The following is a 16,948-nucleotide window of genomic DNA, read 5'->3' on the forward strand; positions in this document are numbered from 1 at the left end:
GATCTCCCATTGGATCGTCTTCATTTTGGCGTGGAGGAGATTCTGGATATGATTCTGGTCCCCAAACACCCATACCATGTCGATCTCTGGAGTACTCACTGAACGAAGGATAGGATCCAAGTATCCTGAAACTAAGAAGCCGAGTTGAGGAACCACTGGTGACCCTCTGGAAGGTTTGCCACTCTGAGCCCGCTGTCATCCTGTGGGATCCCTCTGCATCTAGTCTTCCTAGAAGTTCTGCGAAGACCTTTTGGCCCATTGGCATAGTGGGACAAACTATTCTCGGCACCTTCAACAAACCCTGCAAGTAAGCCTTCTCGGAAGTGTCCTTGGGCCAACGAGTGGGCTGACCAGCTTACGCAGACTCTTTGCCCTGATACCGTCGCCGTTTCGAGGAGGTCCTCGAAACTTGATATATATCGCTAGCTAGCTCTGTGTAGGATTGTGTTGGCTTAATAGTATTACTGTGATTTGATTTGTGTTTTGAAACTCAAAGGCCTTGAAATAAAGGTATATGTATTTTTAATATACCTACACCTGACTGGGAGTGATTTGGAAGTGTCCTTTTCTCTGTGTGCTCATTGAGGTTTTTCAGTCACCCTCACCCCTCCTGAGACCTAGTCTTCACCGCCGCCAAGCTACCTTTATTGGTCTGGCTTGTCTAGAAGGTTACCCTGTTCCAAGAAACTAGGCGGGCCTCCTGAACCTCTGCCCACCAGGTCAGAGTTCAGAAATCCATCTTATCACAAGTTCCTTGCAGATTTTGAAAAGTTCAGCCAAGTTGTTAGAGGCCGCAGAGATGCGGCCTTGGATATAGGCCCTCTTCTTTGAGCAGATGGAGAGTCTGTATTGCCTTTGGAGCAGGCGGCAGGCCAGTTTGTCAGAGGAAGTGCTCAAAGCCTGATATTTGGGTTTCAGAACAGCCAGGTCAGAGTCAAACCCAGAGTTGCACTTGGAGGCAGGCTTCATGCAGCTCTGATGACAGGGGCAAGGATGTCCAAGCTATTGGAGATGGAGTATGAGGTAGGGGGAAGGTGGCAGTAAAAACAGCAACTTCGAATGACGGAGAAGGCTGGCTGACGCTTAGCTGCGAGACCCAGGAGGTCCAGGTGAGAGGACAGGAGAGCATGATTAGAGGAGTGATGATGGGGAGGTATGAAGAGATGGGAGCATCCGAGGTGTGTTCAGCTGATTGCATCGGACCGAGGGGAAGAAGGGTGAGAGAGACAGGTTTTGGAAGAGCCCAGAGGCAACGCTTGGCCCACACTCTGCTTTTACCAACAACGCAAACTTCTCCACAGGCTTGAGCGGGGAGGACTGAAGGTGCTAGCAGCCTTGTATACTAGGGGCATACCCATCACCTTTGAGGAGGCCAAGAACACATTCACGCTGGAAGAGTCTGAAGATTACCGCTACATACAATTGAGACACTGGGCAACAAATCCAACCATTGAAATGGCAGGGAACAGCCAGGCAATCCCACCAGAGGTAACGCTAGTAGGCAGTTTGGAGAAAGGTAGGATCTCAAAGTGGTGTCACCTGGCAGTGGGGGCAGATGAGGGGGAGGCACACCCTTACACAGAGCAATGGTAAGAAGAATTGAGCATGGAAGTTGCGTCCGACACCCGGTGTCGGAAGTGGGCTAAGGCGGCAAAGGGTATGCAGTGATTTTAATGAATACAAAACAACGAATGGAATTATCAACGAACCCAAAACATCTTAAAAAATATATATATTTTTTTTCTTCAAAACTCTATATGTGTAGTTGGGAATGGGGAAAAGTAGTTTTGGGGTGGGAGAAAAGTAGAAGGGGGGACTTGGGTTGCGGCCAAAACAAAGCAACAGTTTTTAATTATGTTTTATAGATATTTTGCTTATGTAAAAAATTAATTTGTTTTGTGATTCGTTAAAATCACATGTAAACCGGCAAAGTCCTCTAGATGAACAAGAGTCAGGGAATGCGCACACAAAATCCACTTACGATGGTACCTCAGCCCCCAAAGACTTAGCAGGGGTGACCCTCCCATTAGACCCATTGATTTTGGCATTGGGGGACACTGGGAATGAGGGCCAGTAGCCAATGTCTGGCACCATGGCCAGCCTTTTGACAAATTTATTTTTAGCGGCCAGACTAACCATCATCCAGCAATGGGAGAATCTCTCTTCAGAAATGTATACTGATACTTACCAAGTATAGGGAGAACATTCGAGAGGGCAATAGGGACCATATCTCATATCTAATGAGCATGTGATGCGTACTGTGATGTCGAGATGGGGAAGGGGTCAGTGGAGGTGTCCTTAGGTGGTTTTGTAATGTTCTTATTCTTTAAAAAATAAATGTTTGGTAAAAAAAATAACTATGGCACGCAATTAGGACTGAAAGCATGTTTTGTTTCTGTGGTCACAGGACATTTTACTTCCCTCATAGCCTTGTCTCAATAAATGTGCCATATGCCTCATGCAATCCATACCACCCCTATCTAACGACTTACTTCGAACTATAACCTGGTTGATCACCGAACACCCCTTACTATGTTACTAACCATGTTGCCTCTGCTGCGCTTGCGGTGTTGAGCGACACAGGTGCACAGGAAACACTGCCCAACGAAATGTAGCACGTTTGCTACGTTCATGCAGCTGTGCCTTTAAGAACTGAGGCACGGACCCTCTGCGGCAAAGCCCTCGCTGTGTTGAGTGATTCAGGTGTTTAACGGTGAAGGGGATGCAGCACAGACGGTGAGCGCGGGCGACTCACCCTCCTGTCAGCGGCTGCCAGGTAACAAGTTGCAGGGAGAGGTTATCTTGCCTTACTCCATGTAACCCCCTGACCTGGTGCCCCCTTCTAGCCCTTACATTCGCGCTGTTTGTTTGTTCCATGACCTGTACCCCTGCACTGTTGTTTCCTCTGTGACTTGTACCTTGCTCCCCCATCTATCCCTGTTCACTTCGCATCCTCGCTTCCCTGATCGCGTGCGCTCTCTCGCACCCTAGGTTACACTTGTTCCCTCTTATCCCAAGCGCTATTTTTCAGTGCCGCATGCGCACCCTTGCATTGTAGGACTGCGTTGCTCTCTTGCTTCCTAGGCCGTGTGCTTTCCCGCGCATTCCTTGATTGCGTGTGCTCCCTCGCTCTTAGGCCGTATGTGTTCCCTTGACTTCCTTTTTTTTTTAATAACATATTTTTATTGATTTTATAACATACAACCACTGGTCCTTACCGGGCCAGATCTCGATAACAACAACCATAACATTTGATGGAGCACACGCTCAAATAGATCACATATAATGCATATCTTAAGGTAGGTTCTCTACTGCAATGTCCACATCCTACATCCAACGGTGTTGCATTATCAAAAGTTCAAAAGGTTCACATCTTATCTTCCCATCGTTGCCAAATCTTGTCCGCTTTTTCGGGGCATCCTCTGGCTCTGTACACTCTCCTTTCTATGGCAATGCAAATTTGTACGTCTGTAATCCACTGGCCCACTTGCGGCGACTATGCCGCTCCCCATAGCTGCGCTATGTTTCTTTTGATTATTGCTGTTGCAGTCATGAAGCAGTGCTTTTCATATCTTGACAGATCTATCTCGCTGTCTACTCCCAGTAACAGCAGTTTGGGGTCCCTGGGGATCGTCTGTCCCAGGACCCTTGTAAGGATATCGCAACATTGCTGCCAATAATGGTTAATATTTGGGCATTCCCATAGTATGTGAGAGAAGGTTCCCTCCTCTCCTCGGCAGCGTAGATAGTTTGGTTCTGCTATTTTACCCCAGCGGTACAGGGCTACCCTCGGGTAATAGATTCTGTGTAAGATCTTCAGTTGCACTAGTAGTAGCCTGGTCGATATAGCAACTTCCCTGCCGGGGGTACATTTGGATGTGAACCCAATCCTCTGACATGATCTCCCCCACTTCAGATTCCCATTTTGTTTTTAATCGTACCAGTTCTGGTGTGGCAAAAGAGGTGATAACATTGTACATGACTGTGGTGACTTTTGCCTGAATGTGATCTGTGACTATGTTTCGTTCCAGCAGGGTACAGTCTGACATGTCAGAAAGGATAGGGAGGTGTTGTAGTGCATGCCGGAGCTGTGTGTAGTGGTATCTTTCTGCTTCTGGGAGGTTAAAGGACAAAGTTAGCTCCTCGTAGGGTCTAATAGTTCCTTCTACTTTAATGTCTCCCACTTTTTCTATGCCATGTCTCACCCATACTGGCCATTTCAGCAATTTAGCCACTTTGGAGAGGTTACTATTGTTCCATAGCGGTTGTATTGGTGTGACTTTGTCGCCCAGCCTATGAAAGCGTGTGACTCAGCCCAGACATGAGACGTCTGTGATAGCATATCTCGAGGGGTTGATCTGGGTGTTGTAGCATATAGCTCTATGGGAGGTGATGCTCGCATGTGTGGTATTGTGGCTTCAGTGTGTAATGCATCGTTTATTGCTGACATCTGGCTGGCCCAGTAATAGGTTTGTAACCTTGGCAGGCCAATGCCACCCTCCCATACCGACCTTTGCAGTGTTTGGAGAGCTTTTCTCGGATGCCCACTGCCCCATAGGAGTTTCCTAAGTGTGCCGTCTATTTTTTGGAACGTCTTCGCGGGTACGTACAGTGGGGCTTTCTGGAGTATGTACAGGTATCGGGGAAGTGTTAGCATTTTAAACAGTGCAGTGGTAGAGACATCCAGTGCTGCACGTCCCCTGTGAATCGTTCTGTGATGGGTTGCAGGTTATTAAGTATGTAGTCATTGAGATTTCTCGTGATCCGGATGCCCAGATATTGAAAATGGTAGGGAGCAACTCTATATGGGCAGGGTGCGGGAGCCTCCATACCCAATTGATTTAATGCAAATAGTGTGGGTTTGGACCAATTCACCTTTAGGCCACTAAAGCTACCATATTCTTGGAGTAGCTGTGTCACCACTGGGCATGTCGTCCTGGGGTCCTGCAGGTATATTAATAGATCATGTGCATACAGTGAGACTCTGTCCTCCCACTCTGGCCCGCCTGGGATACCCCTCCACGAACCTGTATCCCTCAACAGCTGGGCCAATGGCTCCATGGCCAGTGCAAAGAAGAGGGCTGATAGGGGGCAGCCTTGCCGCATCCCTTTTCCCAGGACGAAGGATCGTGATGTCCAGCCATTTACTTTGACTTCGGCCATCGATGCGTTGTACAGCAGTTGAACCCGGGATAGAAATCGCTCACTGAATCCCATTTTACGCATGATCCCCCAGAGCGCTTCCCAGTGGATTGAATCGAACGCTTTTTCGAAGTCTATTGCGAGTACTCCCAAAGGTATATTCAAATTTTGGGCACGTTCAATGGCTATATGTAGTCTTCGTATTTTCATTCTTGTGGACCTACCTGGCATGAAGCCACATTGGTCTGGGTAAATTAGGGATGTTATGTCCTGTTGTAGGCGTGTTGCTAACAGTTTAGCCAGTATCTTCGCCTCGCTGTTGATGAGGGATATTGGTCTGTATGAGCTACAATTATCTGGGGGTTTATCTGCTTTGGGTCTTAAAATTATTGTTGCCTTCCTTAGGTCCGCTGGTCCCCTTGACTTTCTTGATCGCGGTTTCCTTGCACATCCCTTGATCGCGTGGGCTCCTAACGTACCTGGGTGCATGCACTCCCACGCATTCCCGGATTGCGTGCGCTCCCTTGCGCTTAGGCCATGTACATTCCCTCGCATTCCTTGATCGATGGGGCTCCTTGCGTCCTTGGCCGCATGCGTTTCCGTGCATTCCCAGACGCATGTGCTCCCTCGCGCTTATGCCGCATGCGTTCCCTCGCTTTCCTTGATCACGTGTGATCCTCACATCCTGGGTCACGTGGTTTCCCACACATCCCTTAATCGAGTGGGCTACTTGCGTCCCTGGCCACATGCGTTCCCACGCATTCCCAGACTGCGTGCGCTCCCTTGCGCTTATGTCGTGTGCGCTCCATCCCAACTTTAGGCATTTATTCTCCACTTGCTGCGTGCCCTCTGCCTCCCCAGCAAGCCCTTCCTTCCTCTTCCTAATCCCTTCACCCGACCTACTGTTCTGTGATTTTGTTCTCCATGGTTTGCTGTTTTTCTTTCCCTCTAGGTTCCCTTGGCATTTGTCCTGCCTTGGGTTGTTTTTCTATTCTGGGTTGCTGCTCACACAGCACTGCCTACATCCTTGCTGTTATTTCTTTTCTAGGTTCCACGGTTGATTGCCCTGTCTTTGTGCATTTTGTATCTCCTGGTTGTTTGTGTCACTATATCCCTGCTGAATCTTCCTTTCTAGGTTCCCTGGTTGATCACTCTGTCTTGCGGTTTTTGTTACTTGGGTTGTTTGCATGATTTTATTGCCTGCATCCTGCTGTTCTTTCTTCTTTCAGGTTCCCTGTTTGATTATTTCTGTTTCTAGCAGTGTTTTTGTTCTGTTTCTAGCAGTGTTTTGCTCTTGTTAGCTTGTCTTTACTGTATCCAAGTTCGTTAATTGTTCTGTCCGCTTTGTACCCCCCTTCCTTCTTTGTCCTCCCCTCATCCTAGTTTTTCTCCCCGTCCTGCCTGCCCCCTTGCCCAACTCCCATGCCCCCCTCTCTCCACTCTCTTTTCCCCCCACTCTGCCCTCTGCACCCTCTCTGGTGCTCTCTATCTCTCCCATCTTCTCTGGTTCTCTCATTGACTATCCTATCCTTCTCACTAAGTCTGGTAGCAAGAAGTTCAAGAGGGATATCCTGGTCTCTAACCCAGGCCTCCCCATCGCTGATACCTACACCAGTACTTCCTCCAGACAGAACGTTACAGACATCATATTTGTCATTCCCGCTCTGCGTCTATATGGTCTTTGTTCTTTCTCCTTTTTCTTCTTCACCCATGAATGGTGGCACCCATTGGGAAGTTATCCTGGCTCCCTTCGACTCCTCGAAGACCATCATTAAAGTTTATCTAAATAGCACGGTCGTGGTCCAAGGCACTCAGGCCAATGTCCTCCTCTTTGATAGACGCTTCCCGTGTCTTAACTTCCTTTCTTCTCCTGCTGTCCCTTCTCTCCCCGCTTTGGCTCATCTGCCTCCCTCCTATTCGGCCATCTCTATGGCTGCCCCTGCTGCTTCTCCAGCCACCCTGTTGCCTCTTCCTTCTGTCACCCCGCTGGCACCCACCTCCTCTCCCTTGATTACATTACCCACTCCTCCTTCCTCCTCTGCCCACCCTCGGGCACCTCCAACACTTTGTCAGAACGTACCTCTGACCTGTACCCCTCCACAGAAGTCTTTCAAAGGTGGCAACCTGCTCCACATTGCTACTCTCGCTCAGCTGTCAAACACTCCACTGACATCTGCGGTCTCCTGAAAGAACTTGACCTGGATGTCCTCGTTCTGACCGAGACATGGTTCACGGCCGGCTCTGTCACAAGCTTTTGACACTCTCCTTCCTGATGGCTACAAGATCCTCTACGCCCCCAGAGCCGGCCGTCCTGGTGGGGGTGTAGCTTTGATCTTCCCTGAGTGGATCTCTGCTTCTATCATTCCTATGCAGGACTACTCCTTTGAATGACTGATCTGCAGTCTCTCTCTCTCTCTCTCTCTCTCTTTTTCTCTCTCTCTCTCTTTTCCCTCTCTTTTCTCTTTTCTCTCTTCTCTCTCTCTCTCTCTTTCTCTCTCTCTTTCTCTCTCTCTCTCTCTCTCTCTCTCTCTCCTCCTCTGAGACCTTAACATCCACCTGGATGCTTCCTGTCCTTCAGCAGGACTCTTTCACAACCTCTGTGACTCACTTTGTCTCTCTATTCTTCCCTCTGGCCTGACTCACTCTGCAGGGCACACTCTGGATGTTCTGATCTCCTCAGTCCTCCCCCTCTCCAACCCTCTAACCACTCCTCTCTCCTGGTGTGACCACTTTCTCCTTTCCTCTCATCTGTCTCTCTATCCGCAGGCTAAGCTGATCCCAGCACTGCCACCTACCTTCTCGGTCATTCGACCCATGAAGCATGTGTCAGTTGAGACTTTCACCGCTACTTTCTCTCCTTTTGCACCTTTGGCTGACTCACATCCTGACACAGTCCTCTAACCTCCATCTTTCTATCTCTGACACTCTTGATGTACTTGCCCCTGTCATGAGGATCCGCTTGAAGCCTAAGTCCAAGTGCAACTCTTGGTACAACTCCGATCTCGTCACCCTGAAATGCAAGTGCAGGGTGGCTGAGAGGAAGTGGAAATCTACTGACGCACTCTCTGGCAAACTGGCCTGCCGCCTGCTCCAAACATCCAAGCCCGTGTCTATGCAGCATCTAACAACTCAGCCAAACTCTTCAAATGATGCAAGGAGCTGGCCAACCCTACTGCAATCTCTACATCTCCTGTGTCTTCCCTGGCCCCCTGCAGGGCCTTGGCATCACATTTCATCACTAAAACCCAGGACATCCTGTCCACCCTCTCTTCTTCCTCCTCTTCTTCCTCTTGCACACCTGGCTCGCCTGTGGCCTCATCTCCTCCTACCCTCTCTTCCTTTCCCTTGTTTACTCCAGACGATGTTTCTAGACCAGTCCGATCTATGAAAGTCAAACAGGTTCTTGCAAAACCATCAAGGACCACATCGACACTCTGGCTCCAGCCCTGGCTGATTTCTGCAATCACTCTTTTGCCATGAAACCTTCCCCTACCCCCTGAAGCACTCTCTTGTGCACCCCCCTCAAGAAGCCCTCAGCCGGTCCCTCCTCTCCAGCTAGCTATCGCCCTATCTCTATCACTCCTTTCTTGGGCATACTCTTGGAAAAGCTGGCCATCTCCCAGCTCAACCTTCAAACTGAATCTGTTTGATGGTCATGAAGACAACCGTCTGGCTTCAGAGCGGCCAGAATCATGGAAACTGCTCTCCCGAACATCTGTGAAGACCTGCTCTCCAACCTTGACTCTAACCTTCCTTCTGTCCTCATTTTCCTTGATCTTTCTTCTGCCTTTGACACGGTCAGCCATGCCATCATTCTCAAGCGCCTCTGTAATAACCTGGGTATCACTGATCAGGCCCTGGCCTGGCTGACCTCCTTTCTCACTGACTGACCCTCTCCGGTCCAACTGGGGTCCTTCCTCTCTTCTATCTCTCTCTTTACCTGTGGTGTTCCCCAGGGATCTAACCTCTCTGCCTGGCTGTTCAACCAATAACTGGCTCCTCTCGCCCACCACATAGCTGTTCCATGCTCCAAATGTCAGTATTATGCGGATGACACTCCGTTCTCTTTCAGGCTCCCCTCGGCCACCTATACGCCTTCTCTCAATCAAGACTGTCTGTCTGCAATTCAGTAGTGGTGTGCCACTAATGATCTCTGCCTCAATGCCAGTTAGACTGAGATCCTCCTCATCGGAACACCATCTCCCTCCTTTCCTCTCTCTCTGGTCGCCAACTCTGGGTCCTCTTCCTTCTCCTAGCTGTGAGGCTAAGAACCTTGGAGTCATCTTCGACTCCACCCTCTCCTTCTCTCCTCACATTTCTGACATCTCTAGAATGTATTAGCTACACCTCCTCACTTTCCCCCAGAAGCTCACTGTCTCCAGAGCTCTGGTCCTTTCAAGGCTGGACTATGGCAACAGCCTCTTTCTAAATCTTCCAGCCTCTACTCTCTGTCCTCTGCAACTCATCCAGAACATGACTGCAAGAATTGTCCTTGGCCTCAAGGCCAGGGTTTGTATCTCTCCAGCCCTGAAATCTCTTCACTGGCTCCCAGTGTCGGCAAGGATCAAGTTCAAGACCCTCTGCATTGTCCACTAGGCTTTCTGGGGCCTGGGTCTGCACTAACTCCAACTCTCTTTTCCTAAGTATCTTCCTTCTCAAGCTCTCCGCTCATCCACCTCCAGCTCTCTGAGGGTCAGCCACTTCTCCAGGCAGATAGTTGGGGGCAGATCTCTTTCTCCGGCTGGGGCCTCCCTCTGGAATAGACTCCCTGCCACTCTGACGCTTGAGCCGAACCATCTTCGGTTCCAGAAGCAACTCAAGACCTTCCTCTTCGCTTCCTCGCCCCTGCTGATTACCTGTCTGTTCCACGCACCTGGTTACCTGGCCACCCTCTGAACTTAAGACCAGGTACATGCCTGTCCAGTTGTATCCCGCACTGCCTCTTGGATCCCCTAGCATGTGTGGTCTCTATGTGTAACCCAACAGTCCACCAACTCTCTTCACTTATTAGCTACCCGTTGGCTGCACTCTGTTACCTGCACTTCTCCTTCGCCCATCCCTTGTGTACTTCTCCACTCCCCCATACCCCTTTTTTGCACTTATCCCCACCCACATTCCCTGCGCTTGCGCGATCTGAATGACACAAGGCCTAGTAAGATCGTTGTTTTGTCCTCCCTTTGTTTCCCCCTCCTTGTCTTGTCGCGCCTAGAAACACTTGTGTACAGGCGCATTATAAATGACATATCATATATCATATCATAGCTCCGGTCTAAGTCTGTTCTTTAGGAGTATCCCTTATAGAATAAAAATGCTTCCCAGCAAGAATGTCCACAGTAAAGCCTCATGATCTTTCCAATTTAAAGGCTATATTTATTATCCAGTGTTTGCATGGCTCCCAGTCCTAGTGTGACATCGTTTGCCTCAAGCACACAGATGTGCACAAAGACAGGTGCTCTAATATCTCTCTTACCTCCACAGACCTGTGTCATCCGAGCCTGGGACTTGAAGAAGCCATTACTATTCTGCCCCGCCATGAACACTTACATGTGGCAGCACCCAGTCACTGAGCAGCAAGTGGAGCTGTTGAAAGGATTTGGCTATACAGAAGTCCCGTGCATCTTCAAAAAACTGGTGTGTGGGGACGAAGGTGAGTGGTCTGCCTTTCTCCATCCTCTGTCCTGCATCATAACATTTGGCAACTAATGCCAAGTCAAAAGGGGATTTGAGACATATTGAGATCACTCCAGAGAAAATAGGTAGTGGTGTGCCGAATTTCAGTGAGTGAATTTCTCTGTGTGGACTATGACCTTGATTTGTGTGGCGATGTATGTGAAATCGAAAGGTCATAGCTGAAGGCCAGCAGTCAAGGCAACCCTAACTCTTAGGAGCAGACTGCTGTGTAAGGCACCCGCTGCCTCCAGCTTGCCTGGCCACTGTGACAATTGTGGCCAGTGTTGCTCTGTTTCTTCCAGGGCACTATCATCTTGCCTAGGAGCCCTGCACCTCCGCGGATTGGGGCACATCTTCATCACGTGAGTGGGATCTAATGCCTTGTTCTTTATCGGCTGTTCTTCCGAGGGTATCTCTCGCACAGGTGCTCCATGAAGCCCCCTCCCAACTCCTAATATTGTTTACGTTTTGTGCAATAAATAATTCAATGTGCTGTTTATCCATGCTGATTCACAGGCGAAAATCTAATCGCTTACCCTTTAAAAATGTGCGCCTTCTAAATATCCAGTTCATACAAACACTGCTTATACTTCAGAGTGTATTAGTACTGTAAATACTGGGTTCACTAATTTGAAATGCATTTTGTTAAGTGTGCTGCTGAATCACAAATGCTCATTCTAGCAGATCCGTTTGGTGACTTTAACCTTCAGTGAAATAAGGCTAATAACCTAATACTTTAAGTAATGTAATTCTTCATATTTTTATCCTTGATGCTTCTTTGCTTTGGAACTTCTCCTTTTCTGTCTGATCACACTGCTGTTCCTTTCTCTCCCTCTGAATCCCTCTTTTCTCTTTTTATAAATAAACTAGTGCTCAACCTTTCCTCACACAGTCTTTCAGGTATGTCTCGGATTCTTTGGTTAGAGGTTCTTGTCTGCCTATTTGTTAAGACTTTCCCTGAAGTAAATGTTTTCTCTTTGGACAGACACTCTTCTGCTTCTAATATAGTTGAATCTCTTGCTCGATTATGAAACATGAAAAGTAAGTCTTGTCCATCTGCCCCCTGGTATAACCCTTGTTTACGTCTGAAAAGCTAACCCTTTGCTGTACTGATAAAACAGTGGCGTTAAACGTCATCTAATCAGCTTCTTGTTTCACTCCACTCACTTATACGGGCCACAAATTGCACGTATTGAGGCTCACTCCTACCATTTGCTGATTCAGATTTCAAATGCAGTAAACAGGCCTTCTGAGTTATTGAGACAGTGGCGGCTGGTGAATTTTTTAACTGGACAGGTGTGAATGTTTTCCCTGAATATGCAGGAGCGACCGGGTGTGGCGAGGGAATCGGAACCAAGGGAGGAGAGGTTCGGGGGCTTTTCCCTCTTAGAATTAAAAAAATATATATCGTGCAAAACATTTTGCATTTTCAACACACTTTGTGAACAATTGGGCAAAAAGCTATTGTTTGCAGTGGGTTTTGTCGGGCAGCACATGACAAATCCAATAGATGCAAGCAATCAGAGTTGCACAGCTAATTTTCATGTGCTTTTGCACACAATGTATGCAAGTATAAAAATAAAATTCATGCGGCCTACACCAATTTAGGGGTAACTGGAGGTATGGCCCAAAACAGAAGCAGGACTATGGGCTAGCAATAGATATACACAAGAGGGGGTGTCCTGTCTGTGGTATTTGAACAACTGCAATATGTTATAATGCAAAGTTTAGTCAAAAGGGTACAGTCATGCAAACTACTAATGTTTGTCATGTAATATACTGGTGTGTACGATACAAATGAACACTCAATGTTGGGGATATAGGTCAGCTTTACATTTTGCTGCAACTCTTTTTTATTTTTCTGAAATTTTCTGAAGGTAAAGGTCTGTGTGTAGTTAATGTTCGACCTTAATCCATTGGACCAGAGGGTGGCATAGCTCATTCCCTCTGTGCAGGTGTCTAAATTACTTCATCAACTTTAGACATACAGCGAAAAATAATATAGGTAAAGAAAAAAGGGATTCTGCTTTCTGCTTTCACCCTTGATGCCCAGTAATAAATGTCATGCCACAGTACAGAAACATGTGCAGACGAACCCACCAACGTGGGCCGGTAAAACGTAGGACCTTTCAATATGCTGCCTTTTTACGTGATGCCCAGTAAAAAATGTCATGGCACAGTAAAGCAACATATCCACTGGACCCACCAATGAGGGCCTGTACAAGTAGGAACTCTCATTTTCTCTTCTGCTTTGTTGCCCAGTAAAAAAAAAAACTGCCATGCAACAGTGAATATTTGTCCAAACGGAAACACCAACAAATGATCATTCATGCAACATTCATTCTTCAGTTGCTCTCCTGTTCTCACTCGCACATCAGCATTCATACTGCATCATTCATTCTGCATTACCTCCACATCCAAAGAGGCGTGGGTAGATAATGTACAGAAAACTTTGGGCAAGATGGAAGACACTGAAGAGGAGTTTGTATGAACTGAAGATAGATTGCATTAGAAATATACTACAGAAGACATCATTATGCACAATAAGAATGTTGTGCTCCTACAATGGGCACATAAAACAAGTAACACATAAGGAGCACCCTTTATGGGGCACAGTCTGTCGTCAAAACGGCTGCTGCACATAAGGTTGGGAAGGAAATATTAACATTGTTTGAGACTAAAAGAAGTACAATTGATAATTATAAAGGCACATGCAAAACATTAGTTATATGGAAAATTGTACAGTTGGCATTATAAGTTTTATATTCAGAATTTTAAATGATAAATTATGAAAACTATAAACTATTGAATCGTAATAACTGTAACTTGTATGTTCATGTGTTAGTGTATATGTATTTGCTATAGAGTTTTTATTTAATGTATATGGCTTTACGTGCTTAAAGCTTGCATAATAGCTAAATGCACGATAAAGAATGTTGTGCTCCTAGACCAGATGGCACCTGCAATGTGCTCTTGAAATTGAGCCGAGAGAAATGGGGCACGGTCCAGCATTGGTTGTGTATGTTGATTAGCGACACTGGGATACTACCCAGCACCTGGACGGCAAGTATAGTGGTGCCGGTTAATAAACGTGGCCCTGCGAATGAGCCTAGTAGTTTGTTGGCAATGCTTTGTAGCAAGAGTGTTGCTTTTTGAACTCCAAGATTGGCCACAAAGTAGAAAACGTTTACCATTTAATCAACTTGGCTTTCGGAAAAATTGTTCTAACATGGCTAACTTGATGATACTCATGACAATAATGGAGAGTTCATGGAGTTTACTCCAACAATCACTGTATGGTGTGTTTGTTGATTTCAGTGCCACATTTGACAATTTAAACCGTGATATCCTTTGCAAAAAGATGGATGCTTGGGGGATGACGAGTGGTCTTCTCAACATCTTACGTAAGCTATGCACTGTAAAAACCATTAGAATAGCGCTTCATTTAAAGGGGAACATGGCACCTAATATTAGGACAACTACATGCTTTAAGCAAGGGTGCATATTAGCCTCTTTGCTTTTCAATCTTTATATGGCAGACATCTCAAAGCACCTTGATTTGGTGGATGCTTGCCACCCTAAGGTTGGCTCCAAAAAGGTGGCCTGGCTGGGTTATGCGGACCACTTGATCCTGATTAGCTAAACCCTTACTCTTGATCAACTGTTGGAAATCGGAAAAGAACATGACCTGAAAATAACACCGCAAAAACCAACGTAATGGCTTTTCACCCAGGTAAAAATAAACATACATGCTAACTATATCTGGCGGTTGTTGGAAAAAAAATATAACAGGTAGAGAATGATAAATACCTAGGAGTAATGGTAGATAGGCAACTGAAGTGGGGAAGTCAAATGGAGAAACTAGAACTTGAGCTCACCCACCCAGCGTATTTAAATTAGGAGTTTAAAATTGGGATGATTAATTTATCTCATAGTTCGCAATGCGCTTTATACTACTGCAAGCTTTCCACAGAGAGCGATAAGATGTGGCTTATAGCATCACAGGGTGAACTGGAAACATTATTATGATATTTCAAACTAGCCACACAAATTTGGAGGACTGGAGTATATTGGGACATGACAATGGGTTGCAAGGCGTCCTGCCTCACAAGAAAACAATATAAACGCATAATGTAAACCTACTTATCAGATGTGGAACAAGAGCAAATTTGGACTAATGTAGCCGCTAATGTAAACAGTGGAAACCATCTTAATTATAGACAGTATTGGAGTCCTCAAGGCCAGTACATTAATGTTTTCACTAACTCCTTCATCCGTATGGAATACATCAGGCTCAAATGTAACCTGGTTTGAACTCTTCAAATGTTGGGACCTCGTATGACCTTGCCTAGAGATAAACGTAATTGTAGATATTGTGACAACACAAAATGTGAGTCTGCTAAACACCTGCTGTGCGCTTGCTCAGGTTTTGAGACGGAAAACAAAATTATTCATTTAGAGATGTTTGTATGGATGGCATTATAGAAATAACTGCAGACAAAGTTTGGGAAATACTGATGGAGGAAAATTAAATAATAATTTATCATCTAACGAACCTTTGGGTACAGATAGCTAAACGTCTAGATGACAATGGAGTTTCATAACGTTCACATGACTTTTAACAATATATTGAGCATAAACAGAAAAATGTTCAAATTACAAATTTAATTTGTATATAGCCTATTGTTTTTATTTATTGATGGTGTAATACCTGATTGATGTAGTTTTAAATTCTGAAAATTGATATGAATTACTGATGTAAGTACAATTGTATTGTTTTATAAAAAGCCTTATTGGCTGCAATATAATGAAAGAAAAAAATGACCACCACATGTCACTTTCATGTCCCAGTACTTACTTGTGATGCAAGTACCGTGACGAAAAATAGTTGGACTAGGAGTGATGGATTATATGTACGCAATCCCCACATTCACTCTCCTATTCATTTACACAGAATAATTCATTCTTCATTCACTGTCCTGTTCTCTCTTAGTCACACACACACACACACACCATTATTCATTAATTCATTGTCCTGTTCACACACACACACATCCGCATTCATACGGCATCATTCATTCTTCATTACCTCCACGTGATGGAAGGATTGTGACGAGATTGAGATGGACTCGGAGTAATGAAAATTACGGGTAAGTAATCCGCACATTCACTCTCCTATTCACTCACATGCATCAGTGTTCATACAGCATCATTAATTCTACATTTACTCTCCCATGCGCATGCTTGCATCAGCATTCATATGGCAACATTCATTCTTTCTTCCCTCTCCCATTCACACACATACATCACCATTCATACAGCATTATTCATTCTTCATTCACTCTGTGGCACACGCATCAGCACTCCAACATCATCATTCATACTTCATTTACTCTCCCATTCTCACACATACATCACCATTCATACAGCATCATTCATTCTTCATTCTCTCTCCCATTCACACACACATCAGTATTCATATGGGATTCTTCCTTCATTCCCACATGTACACTTACACCAAAACAGCATTCATGTGCTCTCACATAAACATGTGCACACAAACAAATCATTCACGCAACCACTTACAAACGCAAACCCTCGCATACATGCACCCACAAATACCTTTTTTTATTTTCTTACCTGCTCCAGATTGCTGTCTTCTATAATGAACGCGCTCTGGCTCCCGTGCAGCATAATACAGGAAGCAGAGAGTGCTTCCTGGTTCCTGCACACACATGCCAGGCATCTCCATCACACCGGCCCTTTGGACCATGGATGTGCGGGCCGAACAAGAGCACCTTCTCACATATTCAGGCCTGCAGTACCCCTGCCTGCATCCCCAATGGGCCATGCAAGGATGAGGAAGCGAACACCCCGGCCTTGCATGGCTCATTGGGCATGTTCTGGAGTACTGCTGAACTGGCAAAGAAAGACCGCGTTTCACTTTGACAGTTCGGTTAAAGGTAACCCAAGAGCAGTCCCTCAGCTGCTTGCTGTAGTTGGGGGAGCGTGCAGTGTTTTCACTGTGCTGGCTTGGCTCATCCATAATGGGAGCGGGTCAACACTATGTTGCCCTTAAAGGACAAACCACCCCTGTATTTAGAGTCATATAGCACTTTGTCAACCCCTGTCCTCC

At 46.2% G+C, this 16,948-nt stretch overlaps 1 protein-coding gene across 25 annotated transcripts in view; it reads left to right on the plus strand.

Moving 5' to 3' along the window:
* PPCDC (phosphopantothenoylcysteine decarboxylase) overlaps positions 1–16,948 on the plus strand; it is a 728,417-nt gene that overhangs the window by 571,808 nt on the left and 139,661 nt on the right. For all 25 annotated transcript variants that reach the window (XR_011279806.1, XR_011279805.1, XM_069624534.1 and 22 more), the window contains one exon: positions 10,621–10,789. Coding sequence is in view for 23 of the 25 variants with exons in the window: in XM_069624534.1 (XP_069480635.1) it covers positions 10,621–10,789 (169 nt within the window). In the remaining 2 variants the exon portion in view is untranslated. The remainder of the gene's footprint in view (positions 1–10,620; positions 10,790–16,948) is intronic.

The sequence above is a fragment of the Ambystoma mexicanum genome, chromosome 11 (genome assembly GCF_040938575.1).
Source record: "Ambystoma mexicanum isolate Mex_15411 chromosome 11, UKY_AmexF1_1, whole genome shotgun sequence".
Classification (NCBI taxonomy): domain Eukaryota; kingdom Metazoa; phylum Chordata; class Amphibia; order Caudata; family Ambystomatidae; genus Ambystoma; species Ambystoma mexicanum.